Raw genomic sequence first — 18,047 nt, 5'->3', positions numbered from 1 at the left:
AATATTTATAGCTATATGGTCTTGCTTTTTGGTTATATCGATACAGCTTTGATCTCTCTTACAAGCGGTTGTTACAGGCGCAGCATAAGGGCGTCTCACACTGTCAGTGGCGGAATACACACAGCACTGGCAAGACATTTTATTCTTATTTTATTTGTTGCAGATTTGCGCGTTGTTCCTTTTAAAAAATACCTTTTATTTTTTAAATCTCTCAAGTTAATGTTGTCTATTGAGTAACTATCGAGTCCCTCGGATTGGAGTTCAGTGCGCAGTAAGACTGACCAACCGCCCTGTAAATTTAAACACTACAGGTCCACAGCTCTGGTGTGGTATGAATTACATGTTTTAAATGACAGCGAGACATGCTACGTTTAGTTTTTATTGCAAAATATACATTATAACCCAGTACACAATAAAATAATATGTTTTGAATGGCTTGTCTATTGACGGCGTATATGGCCGTTAATTAAATAGGATGAGCATATTTTCATTAATATTAAAACACATTAATACAAATTAGCCACCCTTTGATTTTTTTTGTTTACGTATGTTTTTATCAAACGAAAAATGCAATGAATTGTTAATTTTAGTTTTCATTTTTTTAGAATTAATAGGCCTATAATTTATAGGCTACACAGCTCATATCTTTGGCTCCAATTGCGTTTTTACAGATATCCTACCAATAGACTTTTTTTTTTTGGCTCAAAGACATTTATGCCTATTAATTTCAATGGTGCATTTTGACAGATTTCGTAAAGGCTTCAGCTATTCTACCTGTCAGCTGCACCTGCCTAAGTTTTGCAACTTGACTTGTGTTGCGGCTCGATGTCTGAATGAGAGAGAGAGAGAGAGAGAGAGAGAGAGAGAGAGAGAGAGAAAAATCAGTCCTCAGATTCGATGTGTGGCCGCACGTCTCAGTTACTTTATTGCAATTTTTAATATTGGCTCATCTAAATAAACTTTTCATATATTAAAAGCCGAAATATTGCCAGACAGAAGAAGCAACTTTCGGTTTTTGAAGAGAGCGTCCTCAGTTATAAAAGATGCGCTCTTGTCGGCCTATTCATTTTGGATTTTTTGACATTAAACACATAATCAAGTAGAAAAAAGAACAGCTGAACTTCGGAAAAAAGTGCTCACGTTGCCACGATGTTTCTCTGCAGTTGGATTGTCAATGGCGCGGCATTGCTAAATCACTCGTTTTAATAATAAAACAGAAAGATATTTATTATTAAACATTGTGAAATGATGGTCGAGTGATTTTTTTTTTTTTTTAAAAATGAGAGTATGCGTTGCGTATTTATGGTCATTGATCTATCCGCGACCCACCTATAGTTAAACATGAAGGTGCGTGTATAAATAAGTTATGTTTTCAGATACTGCCACCTTTGTCAGGCAAAGTTTGCAGATTGCCTCATTAACGTCTTCAGGTTCTCTTTTGCATTTGGTTTGAACCCAAAATATTGCCAAACAGGCGCTTTTGCATTGCTTTTTGACAATAAATCGTCCTCCATCCTCTTTCTGTAAATTCGACTACTCTTTTCTCCTCATGTGGTAAATAAAATATGACGCACTGTAGCTATGTATAGATTTTAATTATAGAGCATGCTCTCGTTTTAAGTCAATTATTTATAATTATATTTGACATTTATTTCAAATAAATGTAAAAAAAAAAAAAAAACCAATAGGCTACTTAAAAAAAAAAACAAATGTGGGGACGGTGTCACGGTGGAAAAGTGATGTCACCAGTGTTGCGTCTTAACACCGGTATCTCCGTCAACACCGTCTATCGTGGCAAGCCTAATATCTAGCACATTTTCAGTTATGTACTTAACAAGCAAAACTTGTCATCACTCTCTCATCAGTCTTACTCTCTTACATGCTGTCCTAAAGCAACTACTGGATGGTAAGTGGTTAGCAGGTGGCATGCAGAAATAACGCTTGTTACTAAGCCATACTTGCATGCTATTTCAGACTGAATATTTAAAGTAACATGGTAAACATTGGGAGTGCATCACAGGTTGTCATTTTTTTAGAAGTAAAACGATGTGAAAATAAAAACTTCAACTCAATGAAGTAGGCTAGGCAGAATAGCGCTATTTGCTTATGTTTCGTTGTTAAAACAAATAAAAATCTACATTATTGAGGCTGTAAAAGGTCCCTTATGAAACTGAAAATAGTTTTTCGCCAGAAGATTTCAGTTGCTGAACAACACTTTAGTGCTTATAGCCCATTTGTAAAACAACACAATCTACATCAGCTTTGCGTGACTAAAATACTTTTAAAACATACCCGTCTAAAAGAAATAATTCAGCCATGGTTTCATTCCTACTTCAGCGTGCAAAAGTAACTCCAATGTACATTTCAAGATTTTAAAAAGTTTTGATTCAGAATTTGTTTTTAGAGATGTCACTTGTGACCGATGCCGGCGTGAAAGCACAACGCCGGATCTGCGTGAATGGGTGCACAGTTGTTTGAATCTACCTTTATTGACAGACTGTTTGGGCTATTTATCAGAATTATGGTAATTGTCGGCCCAACAATATTTAATTGGATGAACATTTTTGTTTTGTTTTTTGACTTACCCAGAATAAAAACATACATATAAATACATTTAGATCATTTACTTTAATCTATACTATTGGAATATGAAGAGACTTTCAACCAGCACAACAACAAAAAATGTTTCTGAAGACAATCACCGACTGCACCTTTAAAGCTGCAAATTGTAACTTATTTCTAAACTAATAAAAAAACTACATTTATTTAATGAGCAAGTAATGATGAATCCATCTTCAAACTATGTTTTTTTTCTCATCTTGGATCACTAATGACGAGTTTAGACTGCACAATTTTCAAAGTAGTCACCTCACAGATGTTTTCACACTGCATGAGTATCTGGGGTAGCGTTTTGTTGCTGCTTTGTTTACGCTGCAAGATGGATCGGCGACAGGGGATTTCATGATGCATGACATTAGAACGGGAAGAATCACTGACAACTTTTTCTCAGTCCTCAAACTATGCCTCTCACAACCAAACACATGCAAGAAGCGGCATGGAAACAATGCAAGATCAAGTAGTATATCTTTTGTTATTAACTACATAATGAGAAAGAAGCCTTTAGCAAGGTAGAAAATGCATTTATTTTGCTCAGCTGCCCTTTGAAGGGAATGAGCAATTCCTTCTTGACTGTTTTTCTTTTACAACCCGGTTTTGCAGATGTCACGTCAAACAGACACAGGTGCTTCTGTCAAATTTCCACTAGTTTTTCCTCCATTTCTTTGCTCCAAATAGACTGAAAAGAAGCCATTTTAACATCTCCCCTCAACCTCCCGCTGGCCTGCAGATACCCATACTAGTGGATGCTGCTCTCTCATTGGCTGTAGAAAATCACTGATGTTGTTTTTAATCAGATAACATTCACACGGCATGATTTGAATCGCTGACAGGTCCAGACATTCAGCATGCCAAATATCTCACGGGTGTCGGCGCCTCATCTGCGATTCTTTGATATTTCACACTAGCTATGTTTCCATCTAAAAATGCGAATAAACTTTATGCGCAAAACTGGGTTATTGCATAAAAGTTGTGCGAATGAAGCATCGTTTCCATCCAACAAGTCAAAGCGAACAAAATCGTCACTTCCTGATTAACTGTCGCCAAATATCAACAGTAAAAACTGCATTTGCTGCAGTAGGAGAAGCTGCATCAATCTTTTCTAAATGAACGCGCCTCAGAAGACAATCCTGACAAGCAGTGAGCGCGCAGTGGCATTGGAAGGTTTCAGACGCAGAGCACAGGCGCTCTTGATTTTGGAGGTCATTAATAATATAATAACATTAATACTGAAATAAGGCGTTTTATAATGACCAAAACAACATTTCAGATGTTTTATAATGTGCTCAGCCTGACGTTTTATCCATTCACACACATTTTAAGCATCACATGATCTCTTTTAACAAAATCACATGACCTTTTTGTAATGCGCATGGTGGATTTTGTGCGGTAAAAGTGTTTACATTGCAGTTTATGCGCATCTTTTCTTATCGAATAAAAAGTTTATCCTACCCAGTTAGACGCATAAGTTTTTTTTATGCGCATTCTCAAAATGTATGCGCATCATGGGGTTTCCATCAACTGTTTTTTTTTTTTAAATAGGTGAATGGAAACATAGCTACTGTGTGATTGTTACTCACGTGAACGAACACTGATTTGCCTGTGATTTCAGGCAGTTGTTTGCGATTTCTCAAAACCTTTCGCAAGTCAAAATTAGGACTAAAATCATGCACTGAACTCTGCATAAGGCAAGATATTGTGGGCAAATCCCTGCTATTGAGTAGCCCAGTATATGCTTTACTTTTAGCAATCCTTGTTTTTGAGACATCTTAAAGTTTAACTTTAAATAAATATCTCTTATGCGGGATAAGTAAAAGAAAATTGTTGACAGAAAATGTATTTTAAATTTAGAGGCAAACATAGCAAAGTAAAGACATTTTAACACATTGTATTGTTGTATCTTAAAATGCTTTATTTATTTTAAGATTCCTGAGGCAGGACACGTTAACATTAAACCCAAAGTTTGGCAACATCTTCAATATTTGTCCTCCAGCTGCCACGTCATACCGCAGTAAATTTAATAACAATGGCCATTTTATCTAAAGCAAACTGTTTTGTCTGCACAGGCCCAAGATCACACGTCTGGACTTCAAGAAGTGCAAACTCACCCTGGTGGTAGTGGAAGATGACGAACAGGTAATGCAGGAGACAGAAGAGGTAAAGACAAAGCTCAAACACACATAAACATACAGCTTTACAAATCTTCATGGGTGATCAAAAATAATAGAAACACTCTCTTGTCTTGATTTAAACTTAATTTAAATCTCCTTTGAGCAAATTTGGGTGTTTGTAAACTAATGATTGCGTATTTTTAAGTATAACTAAGAAGTTAATAGTAGAAAACTACAGCTATGGTCTAAAGTGTATAAGGACATATTGATATTTACACTACTAAAACTGTGCTGCATGGGTTTCTGCAGTTTGAAAATCAGCCTGTGTCAGTCAATTCTGTTTATGTGTGAGAAATTGTGTGCGTGTGGATGTGTTCTTGTTAAGACTGTTGGCATCTTGCCAGCTTGAGTTAATAAATGACGCTCTGCCTTCAGGCATGCCTGGCATCTGAGGCACTTTACACTTTATAAAGTGCTAGAGCTGTGAATATAAGGACATATCCACCTATCACTCTTTTAAATTTGAACATATACTATGACTATGAAAATCATGACACATGATTGAGTCAGACAGTCAGCTAAAGGTGTTTTTATATTGGAGCTTGATGCACCGCATTAGGCTTATTGTTGAGTCTAGAAGTTTGTTGCAGTTGATCATGACAAGGTGTTTGTCAAAAAAAAGGGATCCCTTTAGGCTGTTATTAGTAGCACCCCAGGCTAGGGTTAGGAATCAAAAATTGATTCAGATTCTGGAATCGGATACTTGTGCAATTTTAATTTTGATACCTTATCCATTCTGTGGGCGCATTTTTATTTTTTTTCACTTGCAATCTGCCAGGAACTTCACAGTTCACAAATGAGGTTATGGTTCAGATTTACAACTGACAGAGCCTCAGATGGAATTTTACTTGCTCAAATTGCACAAATGGAAATTAAATTGAGCTACTCTAGGTATCTGTTTTCTCCGTCAGTCACAGACTATGTAATGGAGGCCAAGACAATTAATACAGTTGTATTGTATTGCAAAATGTAATCATCCAATTTACTATTACAACTACTACTCTTAAAGACGAATCTAAATGAATGCGTGCAGAAAATTGTGTGGAAAAGCTCTACACAAGCAATAATTCAGATAAAGAAAGCATGAAAGTTGGAAGGAAAAAAAGACAAATATGCTGTCTCAAAAGGAAGAATTTCATTGGATCTGAAGCTGAACATGTTTAGTGAACAGGATGTTCTCAATGTCTCGGAGCTGCTCAGTTTGCCGTAAACCTCTTATCTTTTCCAACCCCGGCAACACCCTGCTTCACAAAAACTTTATCTCTGCAGGTGTTGTGAGTTACTTTAAAAAATGTATTTGGAAAACGGCTTTTCAAAACTTTAGGAATTATAATAAAATTAAAAACCAAGTGATGTGATGTGAATTAAAAGGTATATGCTCAGCTTTTATGTATAAATGTTAGTATTATGATTTGTACTTGAAGGTATATGTAACAATTGTTATTAATTATTCAATTGCATCATTATCTTTATGTTGATATATTTTAACATTTTTGGACCATTTTTTTCTCACTGTAATCAATTCACTGTAATCACAGCAAACTGAAAAAAACTGCAGTTGTAATTTAAATATTTTGTTTATCTCAGAAAATCACAGCTACATGTAAATTAGTTACACATTTTCTGCAGATCGCAGCCATAATTGAGGGTGCTTTTCCACATTTAGACTGATTTGTTTTATTCCAAAACAGGGATTCAAATTGTTACAATGTTTAGTTTTGTTCTTGGTGCTGTTTGCTTACATGCGGCAACGTTTCAAATAGACCAAAACAGTTAAAATAAGTCACGTGTGAGTAAACTCTCCTCACATTGGTCAGAGTTTCAGGTTTTCTTTATTCTCCCACGTATTCCGCTCAGCTGTCATGCATCCTTATTTTAATTTTATGATGATGAGAAATAGGACACTATAGGCGAGACTGCAGTTACATCATGAAGCAGATCAATCTTTCTTCCGAGGTTTTAATGCACAAATGAATGAAAAAGTAGGCCTAATACAAAATATTGTAAGATTAAAATACAGAAAAAATATCAGATCGTAATTTCAGTCAATTATCCTTATAAATAAAGAGCTTTCATTAATAGTTCAGCATCCTTTCACTTTCGTATTCGATATGAAACATGAAAACACATTTACCGGTAGGAATGACATCCCGCTCTACTCACCATTCTCTCTTCATATAGCCGTATATATGGCTATTACATAACCATAATACACTGTAATATAGCCTGGTTTGTTAGTTTGTTGGATCATATTGCTTTTTCACTACAGTCGATCTGCTCCAAAGTTTGTATCAATCGAGCCAAGACCACCTTATTCAGGCATCTCGGATCGATTGATTTGGCGTGGATCCGATTGCTGAATTTCACATATGCCAAACTAACCGTGCCAACTGGGAAAATGAGACTGGTTGCGAATCAAATGTCTAGGTGTGAAAAGCACCCTGAACCTGTGTAATGTCTAGGTGGCTGGTTAGGTTTTAAAGTTTGAAAAAAGAGCAGTTAGTGTACCTTTTAAGGAGTAGTGCAAATAAGCTTCATTTAACTAATCTAGTCTTTTGATAAAGCTGTTCTAAATGTTCACCAAAAGGCTTTATATTTGTTTGTCATCTTCATTTCTCAATTTTTTCTTTGTGGTTGTTTTGTCACAGAAAAAGCATAAGTGAGTATTTCTTTGCCCTTATGTTTTGACCTCTGCCGTAGGGGAAAGAGCAGGAGCACACATTTGTCTTTCGCATGGACCATCCAAAGGCCTGCAAGCATCTGTGGAAGTGTGCTGTAGAGCACCATGCCTTCTTCCGCCTGCGTGGCCCCGTCCAGAAAAGCTCAGCCCGCTCTGGGTTCATCCGCATGGGCTCGCGTTTTAGATACAGGTGCGTTAAAGTTGATTTATCTAAAATATATTCAGTAACTTGGTTTTGTTGAAAACGACCATTGGTGTTACCTATTCTATAGTTTTGTGCAATTTTGCTGGATAAATAGAATTTGAAGGTTGAGTTTAAAGGCTTATGCATTATGCATTTAATATTTTTGTAGCTATTCTTTTTAAATCACACTTGCATTGGTGTAAATTTGAAAATGACATTGTGTTTATATAAAAAAAAAACTTTTACAAATATTTCATATTAGCTAGCTGCTCCTCACAGCAACAGTTGCAGCTGTAGTAAAGGGGAGGAGATTATTTAAAAATATGGCTGAAAAAAAGTTTTCACAGTGAAAAGGAGGAAGAGTTCTTTTTTACTTCATTTGGTGATGGCAAATTGTCACAATGTTGAAAGACATTTCAAAATGTTACCATGGTAACTACCGTCCGGGCAGTGCACTACAAGTAAAAAAGTCTGCAAGGTTTGTTAAAACAGCAGTCTTTTTTCAGAAGACCTGTGAATTCCCCCCCTAAAAACAACCAAAGCCTCATTTAGAACTAATTGAGCAAATGTGTTATTTGAGAAGTGTGTATCAAACCGGTAGCCCTCCACATTAATCAGTACCCAAAGAGTAGCTCTCAGTTTCAAAAAGGTTGGTGACTCCTGCATTAGAGCAATGTGTAATACCTCTGGTTCTCTTTTGGGATTTGGTATAAACTCATAATCATAACACGTGGTCTGTTATTCCTGTTTTTTTACTGCCAAATAGTGCTCTTACTTGGTAGGCATGATGAACGGCAGAAGGTTGTGATTTGTGTCATTCTAGCCTGAATACGAAAGCTGTGCAAGTCCTTAGGTGTATGTGATCTGATCATTTTTGATCGTGGACAATTAAAACGTCTCGACGATCTCAATATAGCTGTTTTACAACACCACATAAATTCACATCCAATATCAAGGCACTTATTCATCCACAGCAGTTACGGCACTCATTCATATTGATGTTAGTTTCATTTGTTTTAAAGCCTTGATCGTTAAACATTAATAGCAAATGCGTCCCCACATTTTGTTTGAGCGCACGCGCTTGCACCACTAAAAAGCCAAGATTAAACTTTATGTTGTTTGATCATGTCAAAGCTGTCAAAAACAAATTATTTACATATAAACACATTTGGTTACCATGTCTAAACTGAAAGAAAACTGTTATTAGAAAAACAGATGTGTGATCAGTGCAGGTTTTAAAAGGCCAGCAGACTAAGGGCCTACTCACACTATGCCATCCGTACCGTGCCCAGGCCCGTTTCCCGGATCGTTTGAGAAGTGTGAGTGCGCTGAATCGGGCTCAAGCACAGTTCACTTGGCCGGCCCTGGCCTGGTTGGAAGAGGTGTGCCTGAGTGCGGATCACTTGGGCTTTGGCGCGGTACGCTTGTGTGTGAGTGCAAAACGCGCCAAAGCCCGAAACTGAAAGCGATACGTGACTTTTAAGGGACTGTTTCATATGGATTTATTAATCATTCTTACTGTTCAGTGATCACAAACTGCCGTAGTTTATTAAAGACGCAAACTCCTCACAGCACGCCAGCTGCGCGCCTTTAGCAGACCTCCTCATTCCTGCAGCACGAGAGCTTTATGATTGTTTATGAGCACCAAAAGTGGCGGATCTGTCCGGTGAAATATCTGACTGCGTGTCACCGCATCCCTAAGGACTGTTTGGCGAAATATTTGACTACATGTCAATGCATGACAAACGACTGAAAGGATATAACTAGAGAAATCTTCACTGTGCTACTGGGTGAGAGCGTATGGCAAACCGTTTTAGCATTTAAACCTTGTTCTGACTATCCATAAATATATTTAGAGATATCTCTAATTATATTTTGACTAGTCATAATTATAATTCGACTAGTCAGAATGACAATTAGAGATATCTGCAATTACAATTGTACTAGTACATAATCAAATTGGAGATATCTGCAAATATATTATGACTAGTCATATTCCTCCATTGACTTCTATTGAAAAATATTTGCAGATATCTCTAACTGAGTTTTTACTCGTCAAAAATCCATTTCAAGATATCTACAACGGTAATTCGACTATTAGTAAATTAATTAGAGATATCTTCAAATATATTTATAAATATCTCTAAATATGACGAATTAAAGACATCTCTAAATGTATTATGACTAGTAAAAACTTAGAGATATCTCTAATTACAATTGTGACTAGTCAAAACTCATTTAGAGATATCTGCAAATATTTTTCAATGGAGGAATATGACTAGTCATAATATATTTGCAGATATCTCCAATCTGATTTCGTACTAGTACAATTGTAATTGCAGATATATCTAATTGTCATTCTGAGTAGTGGAATTATAATTATGACTAGTCAAAATATAATTAGAGATATCTCTAAATATATTTATGGTGTCAGAACAAAGATTTAAATGCTAAAAAGGCTTGCCATAGAGAGCGCTTCTGAACAGCGCAGCAGCGATGACATAAGCGCGCCGAGGCCCGATATGGTGTGAGCGCGGGCCGTCGGGGGAGACGGGAGGGGGGACAAGCGTGCTTTGGCCCGGTTCGAGGCAACTGTACCTAGTGTGAGTACGGCCTAAGGCCCAATCCAAATTCTATTTTTGTACCCCTACCCCTTCCCCTTGGTGTTTACAACTGAGGGTGAAGGGGAAGGGCTTAAAAAATACCCCTAAGAGTTGGGAAAGCACTACAGCACCTGCACACGTCATTATATGTCCTCGCGATCTCCTGCTTCATGTGAGATCTGACGATTGCGACTGCTGTAGTGATTCCAGTTGTGTTATTTTTTGGTATTTATCTTCAGGAAATCACTGAAGGCATATATTATGTTATCATAACGATCTAATGTGGCAATAAGATCGTAACTGTACTGTGTATTTACACAGTGGCCATATTCATTAATGTAAACACACCAAAAACATTAACAGGGTTGACAGGGTATTCGAGTGTCAGAATGTTGTGGGACTGCTGTACGGGAGTTACTATAAATAACGATTATATATCGCAAAATTTTGCTTTTTTTATATATTAAAACATGTATTTGTCTGTCGTAAAAATTCGTAATAATGACAAAAAATACAAGTTTGTGGATCTCCTTACTTCAGGGTTTAGAAATACTGCCGTTGTGGCAGGTGTATTCTGGGAAATTTTCTTACCCGTTGGTTTCAAGTGTGGTCCTGAAAAATCTTTGTTTGAAGGGCTATTCACCCCTTCCCCTTAGCCCTACACCTTAAAGCTAAAGAGAATAGGGACACCCCTACCCTTTGGCGTGAACGCGCAAAACGAGAGGTAGAAGTAAGGGGAACGGCTAAGGGGTAGAATTGGGATTGGGCCTAATAGACTCCACATGCTGCCACTTGCTTCACTCCATAATGTTTATTCTGTCAATATTTGCCCCCTCTGACGATGTCCCTAATCTGTATTAATTTGTTACTATCCATTTTGATGTTAATAAAACAATAAAACATTTGAAAAGATTCATGTTAAAATCGTGAATCGTGATTTTCTTGGAAAAAATCGTGATATGATATTTTTGCCATATCGGCCACCTCAGTGAGTTGTTTGCAATTTCAACTTTTGCGAAGTCAAGTTTCAAATGTAGACACACGGCAGGCACATGCAAATAGAGAAACGTTTGCCTGTCACGTTTTCCACACATTTAAGCACAAGGTGAACAGCCTAGTAAACAACAGTGGAGGACACACTGCAGATTCTGTTCCTGATTAGAATGTGGCTGTTTGTCAATAGAGGCTTTGTTTGAGCTTAGGTCGACCATGTTTCATTGCTGTGCACCATCATTATATTATTGTGGTGTTGTGTTTTGGATGTGCATTTAAAAATAGCACTCCTGTGTTGTCATTTCCTTGTCTCGTTGCATGCGAGGGTGAAGATTCTTTTTAAACCAATAGCGTTCAGCAGAGAGTATAGCTCCACCCTTTTGGTATTGTATTTTTATACTAAGGGTGTAAAGGGAGCCAAAAATGGCCTATTAAATTTGGTGTTCTTTGAGACAAGACTTCCTGATTTATTTATTTTTTTAGGCCCCTTAACAATAGCTGCTGTCAAGTTGTAAATTGTAGCATGTTTTACTCCAAGCACGGTGTGTGTTGGCTGTCTTTTCTTTGGAATTGCGTCTTATCTCCAGCTGCCAGCCCAAAGGCTTGACGATTTCCAGTTCAGCTCCCTACTGGTCAGGTTTTTTTTTTGTTTGCCTACACTTATTTTAGCACTTATCCTAGCTATCCAGAATAAGCCTATTTTTTGTTTACATCAATGAGTGTACTTTATCTTTGATTTCACCTGCATGTCTGATTGTCTCTTTGTTGTTGTGAGTTTGTTTGCCAATGCTGGTTTGTCCGCTTATCCTCTAATGAACAGTGGCATTATACTTTCTGATACTGTTTGACTTTCATTACTCTAAGCCTATAAAAGTAAATATCTGCAGTCTTTTCGAGTCAGCAGGGATTTATCATCAAGGTTTTAAAGGTAAATGTGTGTATCTGACATAGATGTTTTTTTCCCTTTATTTGTGTAAAGTGGGAAGACAGAATATCAGACAACAAAGGCAAACAAAGCTAGAAGGTCTGCCTCCTTTGAAAGAAGACCAAGCCGTCGTTACTCTAGAAGGACCATGCTGAACAGAGGTGAGGAACTGACCTGCTCAGAGTTAGGAATATACATTTATATTGGTCTTAGAACTTTAGTATCTGTCTGTTTGTCTATTTGACATTGGCAGCTCATGCCAGCCAGTTTAAGATTGAGCCTCAACTCTCTTAACTCTCTATCTGTTTATCTGTCTATCTGTCTGTTTATCTATCTGTCTAGCCGTCTGTTGTTTTATTTGTCTCTCATTCTGTTCTTTTGTCTGCATGTCCTTCTATCATAAATAGCCTATAAAGATACATTATATTATGCATTTTATTTAGCTTTGGATATATTTGATTTTAATTCATTTAACAATTTTTGTTGGATTTTTAATTTTTTTTTAATTTGCTTAATTTTAATTTGACAATGCATTTTTGTACAAGCAATTAATAGTTAATTAATAAATTTCTATAAATCAGACATCACTCTGTAGTCAGCCTTTGCTTTGAAGCACTTTTTAACACAGAGTTGACCACTGCTTACCCTTTTGAGTCCTATGTTTTCAGTTTTATGTGATCTTGTATAACATGCTCATTCTTCTGTTTATTTCCCTGCAGGTCCCAACAAATCCTCAGAGTAAGTATTTTACATTCCTGCATTGTGCAGTGAATTTCTTATGGTTCTTTTATAGTGATAAAGCGACTTCAAGTTTCAGCATCAGTCATGAAGTATATGTCATTTGAAAGCACAACGCTGTTCAGAGCTGCTCACAGTTTTATGAACTTAACTGCATTACTGTATTAGAGTATAGTGTTACTTTGCATGAGTTTAGTTATTGTTTATAAAGATGAAATGGTTTAATGGCCACATTATTGTATAAGCTCGTCATAAAATTGTCATTTTATCCCACTGTGTTTATATAATAATTATACAACCGCATATAAATAGGCACAAACCATTTCAAAGGGTAAAATGACAGGTAAATGTCTTTTGTAAAATGGCTTTAAAATGGTATTTTTGAATCAACAGTTTTCTGGAAGTGGACTTCCGAACAGGCAGTAATTTTCAACAAAATGTGTAAACTACTTTTCATCTCCTATTTGTAAGCATTGTTTGTAAAGGAGTTTCTTGAACTTGCTGACGCCTCCGATAGACATTGCGCAGTGTTGGAGACATTTATTTGTAATTTTTTTTTATCCCAAAATATTATTCAGGTAATGTGCATGAATTGAATAATACTGGTTGTGACAGGCCTACATTTGTATAGTTTAGAAATTTTATTTTTAATCTAAACCTTATAAAATAAATTTGTTTTACATAAATGCTGTCAAACCATAAATAGTGTTTTATTTAAACCATGGTTTGAATGTAATCTAAGAAATGAAGCACTACTTCAACTTTTTCAATTCATTGTTATTCTACAGGCTAAATGCATGACTGGTCTGTCAGCTTAAGGATATGCTGTTACACTGAGTGTTCTGCTTTAGTCTTCTAAGTACCCCTACTTAGACTGTGATTCAGCTGGTGTTAAAGGCACAAACGTGAACATCATGTGCTGCTGCTTTTGTAGTGCTGATTTACAGGGATTTTTTAAGACTCATGCTGTGACTAAGCATTAATGCTTAGCAAGTGTGATTATTTGACTAATTTCTCTTTTAAAGATTTGGTCACAAGCTAAAAATGTCATCAGGAATGTCTTGGCTGACTCTGATCCTTTGAGTCACCATGTCTGTTCACCTGCATGAAGGAGCACTTTTTTTTTTTTTTTTGCTTCCATTGTGCATTTCAAGTCAGTCAACAGAAGCCCATAAATCAAGACCGGTTCTAATCTTGCTTGCATTTTTTTCTGTCCACAGTAACCACAATAACGGTGTGAGCCCAAGTATAGAAAAAAAGGTATGACATTCTTAAAGATGTCTTGCAAGTATACTTTTTATTACATTTCAGATTAAATCTAATGTTGTTAAATTGTTTGGTTTAATCTTACAAAAGAATGTCAGGTTATATTTTACTTGTAAGTAAACTTATCATTTGAAGAAAATATGCTTTGCTAAAATTATATATTAAATTGTATATTAATAATTATTACAGTTAATAATAATAATAATAGTACCAAATAAAGATATTAGGACAATTTCTTGAAGAATGAATTGACACTGAGGGCTGGGGTAATAGTAGTTAAAAATGTAATTTTATTACAGGTAAACTCATTTAAAATATTGTGTATAATATTTTAGATTATAATAATAATATAATATAATATAAAAATATGTATTAAATTGGAAAACGGTTAATGAATTGTAAATTGTATTTATAAAATATTCATATTTACAATATATGAATGCCAAAATATGTTAAAATTGTGTTATATTATTATAAATGTATGAATATAATTTTACAAAATCATATAATTTATGGCAAAGCATTTTGCTTTATTTTTTATCTAATAAATGCCTTATTGACTAGTTTTTGATACTTTTTTAAAAATAAACTCTGCGTCCCCGGTACCGGGTCTATAACGTCTTTTACTTCAGCATTTTTTTATTTTAAAGGTAGGTACTGGCCCAATACCCCTATAAGTGGTTCAGTTTTCTCATCAGTTGGAATAGAATAACTTTTGCATAGATTATGAGAGACATTTTTTTTTTCCTATGATTACTGACATGTGCAGGAACCACCAAAATTAATTACAGCAACTTAGATCACACAGAACCTAAAAGGTACATTTTCAAATAAAAGTTTACAAAACTTGGAGGGGTTGATTAGAATACAGACAACATATACAGATTTTTTAATCACTTTCAACAGTGTTCTAAAAATTCAAAGGGTTTTCTTTAAAAGGATACCAAACTTTTGCATTTACACCTCTGCATGTGGATTTGGGGAGCTTTTAAATTTGGGTAGGCAAAATCTGGGCGGAAAGCCCAAAATAGCATTTAACTTTAAGAGGTTAAATATTCTACCAACATCACAATAATATAAATAAATGTTAAATAGGCCAACCAACTAAACCAATTTGACTTAAACATCATCAATTTAATTTTCACAATGAATCAGCAAGTTTAGGCTTCACATCTCTAATCAGTTTAATCCTTTTTATGATTCATTTTGCATGTTTGCTTGCCAAGGCTTTTTTTTTTTTTTTGGTACCTAAATGGATCCCACATGCATGTTTCCTTAGCCCACCCATACACGTCCTCCCTGGTCCGGTATGCCTGTGGTCAGCAGTCCGCCCTCTGCGCCAGGCCCCATGGAGATTGAAACGCTTCCGAGGAGCCCCGGTGGCAGCCAATCGGACAAGAGGAGGTGAGCTTCTCACAATTTTAATGCAATAAGACCTCTAAGCAGGTTAATCTGATCCCCTGCTGTTACTCCAGGCCCCCACGCAGCCAGTTGACATGACATTGGCTGAATGTGACGCTTGTATAAATGCTATATTTGCGCTGTTTTGCTGTTGCTGATGTGTCGGTGAGCTGGTGCTGACCAGTGACTGGTGCTTAAGGTGCTTCATGCTGTTTTGCTTTGACGTAGAGCAGATGGCCGCTTCAGCACAGGAGAAAATGCCTGCTGCGCTGACAACAACAAACTCTCTCCCGTCTTTCTTTTCTACTTCTTTCTCCTGAGGCTGTCTTTGGGGTTATTGCGCTGTGCGGAGCTTTGCCTTTAAACTTGAAATATTGAAAAGAAATTAAATGAGAGACCCGTGGGGATTATCGTGTGAGTGTTGGGGATGTTTTTCTGACTTATGAAAATGTTGATCCTCGTTTTTTAACGTTCTAAACTTTAAACTTTGTTCTAGTCTGATGTTCTGAAACCCCAGTGGCCTTTTCATAAGGCAAGGTATGTACACTCTTGTTTTTAAGCCCTTGCTTCAACCAATCAGTGCATTTCTGAGGGAGTCCTCATGATTGGCTTTTGGAGCGGTTGTTGTTTTTTGTTTTCCTTTGGCTGGGCAAATCAGCATCTCCATCAGTTCTGCTATCGCTTGATTCTAGTCCAAACCAAACAACCTAATCAGTAGGGCAGACCTGTGATCTCAGCTGGGTCGGTAGAGGTGCGGTGTAACAGCAAGCTGAAGCAGTGGGCTTGGTTCATTTATATTTACATATTTTCCCTGTCCTTTCCTTTGTCAAACTTGAAACTAATGCAGGTGATTTCACTGCTGTGCCTTTGCTTGGCAAATTCAAGATGGAATCAACAGGCAGATGGACAAACCTCTGGTGTCCATTTTTTACTTTTGTTCTTTTATGATTCGACTCTTCTTCTTTTGTATGAATCCTCCTCACTAACCAAACACAATTTTCCTTTATGATTCTTGCTTAAGGTCCTGGTATTAGGGCTGGGCGATATTGCAAAAAATTATTACCATATGTTTCATATCATTTAATATCAATAATTATCCAATATTTTTGAACAATACATTTAGAAATATTAGAATTTCGTATTTATTTAAGCACTTTATTTATAATTTATCAACATTACTAAGGTAAATAGTTTTTGACAAAAATATTTAAACAAAACATCTGATCTCTTCACAACAATATAAACAAGTGTTAAAGAGGCTCCTAAATTTAATAATAAAACGTTACAAAGTGCGTGCAATGGTAAAGCGTAAATACTGAACAGTCAAAGCAAACTTTAAGGTGTGAATAATAATGACACAGTAAACCTCAAATTCGGTCAACAAAACAAATTATGATAATCACATCTGAGCTTTCAAGTAAAGGAACCAACCATCATTATTCAAATAATAGTAGCAACATTACAAATTGTGAAGTTCAATGACTATATTACCCCTATGCTAAATTTTTTTTTTAGTTGGGGAGCTAGTGGCTGGGATGCACATGAAAAGAAACCAAAAAGCCTCTCTGGCGACATCCTTAAATCCCTTTTTATTTACAATCGCTTCACTGCTGCAAGCCACCGCACGCATTTTCACATTTGTTGTTATTGTGACCTGAAGTGACAAGCGTGCACATGGATTCCTTGACCATTTACAATAGACTTTGCGCTCGTGCTCCCCTGGCGACTCTCGTAAAGGTGACCATCAAGCGTTTTCTCAGAGGATGACAAACAGAGAAACCATTGCTGCAGCTCTGATACAAGTTTGTGAAGAAAAGGAAAAAGCGCTGGAGTGTTTGGATGCGCTGTGTTGTGTGAGGTAATTACTCTGCTGTTACTGAAATGTTTATATTCGTACAAAGTGTGAAGCAGATTGGTTAGTTCTACTTGCATGAATTGCAGTGCCCTAAAGGTTTTCAACTAGGTACAGCTGGAAAATGCGCACTGTTCACGTCTCACCGCTTGCACAACATTTGCGTGTCACTCCCATATGCATGTCGTGCAAGTTGTGCACTGTCACCCTAAACTTATTGGAATTGCTTCCAAGGTGTCACAGCAGCCACGTTTTAATAAAACTATAGCGCTTCATACTGAAACTACATACCAAATCTTTTTTTTAATTGATATTGACAATGGTGTTCAGTCAATAAATATCAATACCTATTTTATCACCCAGTCCTACCAGGTATACTACTTTTTTCACATTCTAGTCTCTCTTGTGCACAGCACACTGTTGGTTGAGTGCAGATGGATGGGTTGGATGCATGTGCAGTACGTTCCGTTTCATCATTTAACTTGTGTCTTCATCTGCTCAGACTAAACAATAAATAAATTTAGCTTTGCATGTATGTCCAGCCGCACTTCTGATGATGAAAATTTCATAATAAGCAAATTGTGCTAACCGAGTATACTTTGTGCTTTAAACTATTTA

At 36.4% G+C, this 18,047-nt stretch overlaps 1 protein-coding gene across 50 annotated transcripts in view; it reads left to right on the top strand.

The window, feature by feature from the left end:
• epb41l5 (erythrocyte membrane protein band 4.1 like 5) overlaps positions 1-18,047 on the top strand; it is a 68,687-nt gene that overhangs the window by 25,050 nt on the left and 25,590 nt on the right. For 23 of the 50 annotated variants that reach the window (XM_087266181.1, XM_087266178.1, XM_087266187.1 and 20 more), the window contains exons 11-15: positions 4,683-4,773; positions 7,488-7,657; positions 12,227-12,355; positions 14,131-14,170; positions 15,456-15,580. In XM_087266181.1, the coding sequence (XP_087122307.1) occupies positions 4,683-4,773; positions 7,488-7,657; positions 12,227-12,355; positions 14,131-14,170; positions 15,456-15,580 (555 nt within the window). 50 annotated transcript variants of the gene reach the window in all.

Source organism: Danio rerio, chromosome 9 (assembly GCF_052040795.2).
Source record: "Danio rerio strain M-AB ecotype USA chromosome 9, GRCz13ab, whole genome shotgun sequence".
Classification (NCBI taxonomy): Eukaryota; Metazoa; Chordata; class Actinopteri; order Cypriniformes; family Danionidae; genus Danio; species Danio rerio.
Note: the sequence above shows the minus strand (reverse complement) of the source record. Positions and strands in the feature narration are given on the sequence as shown.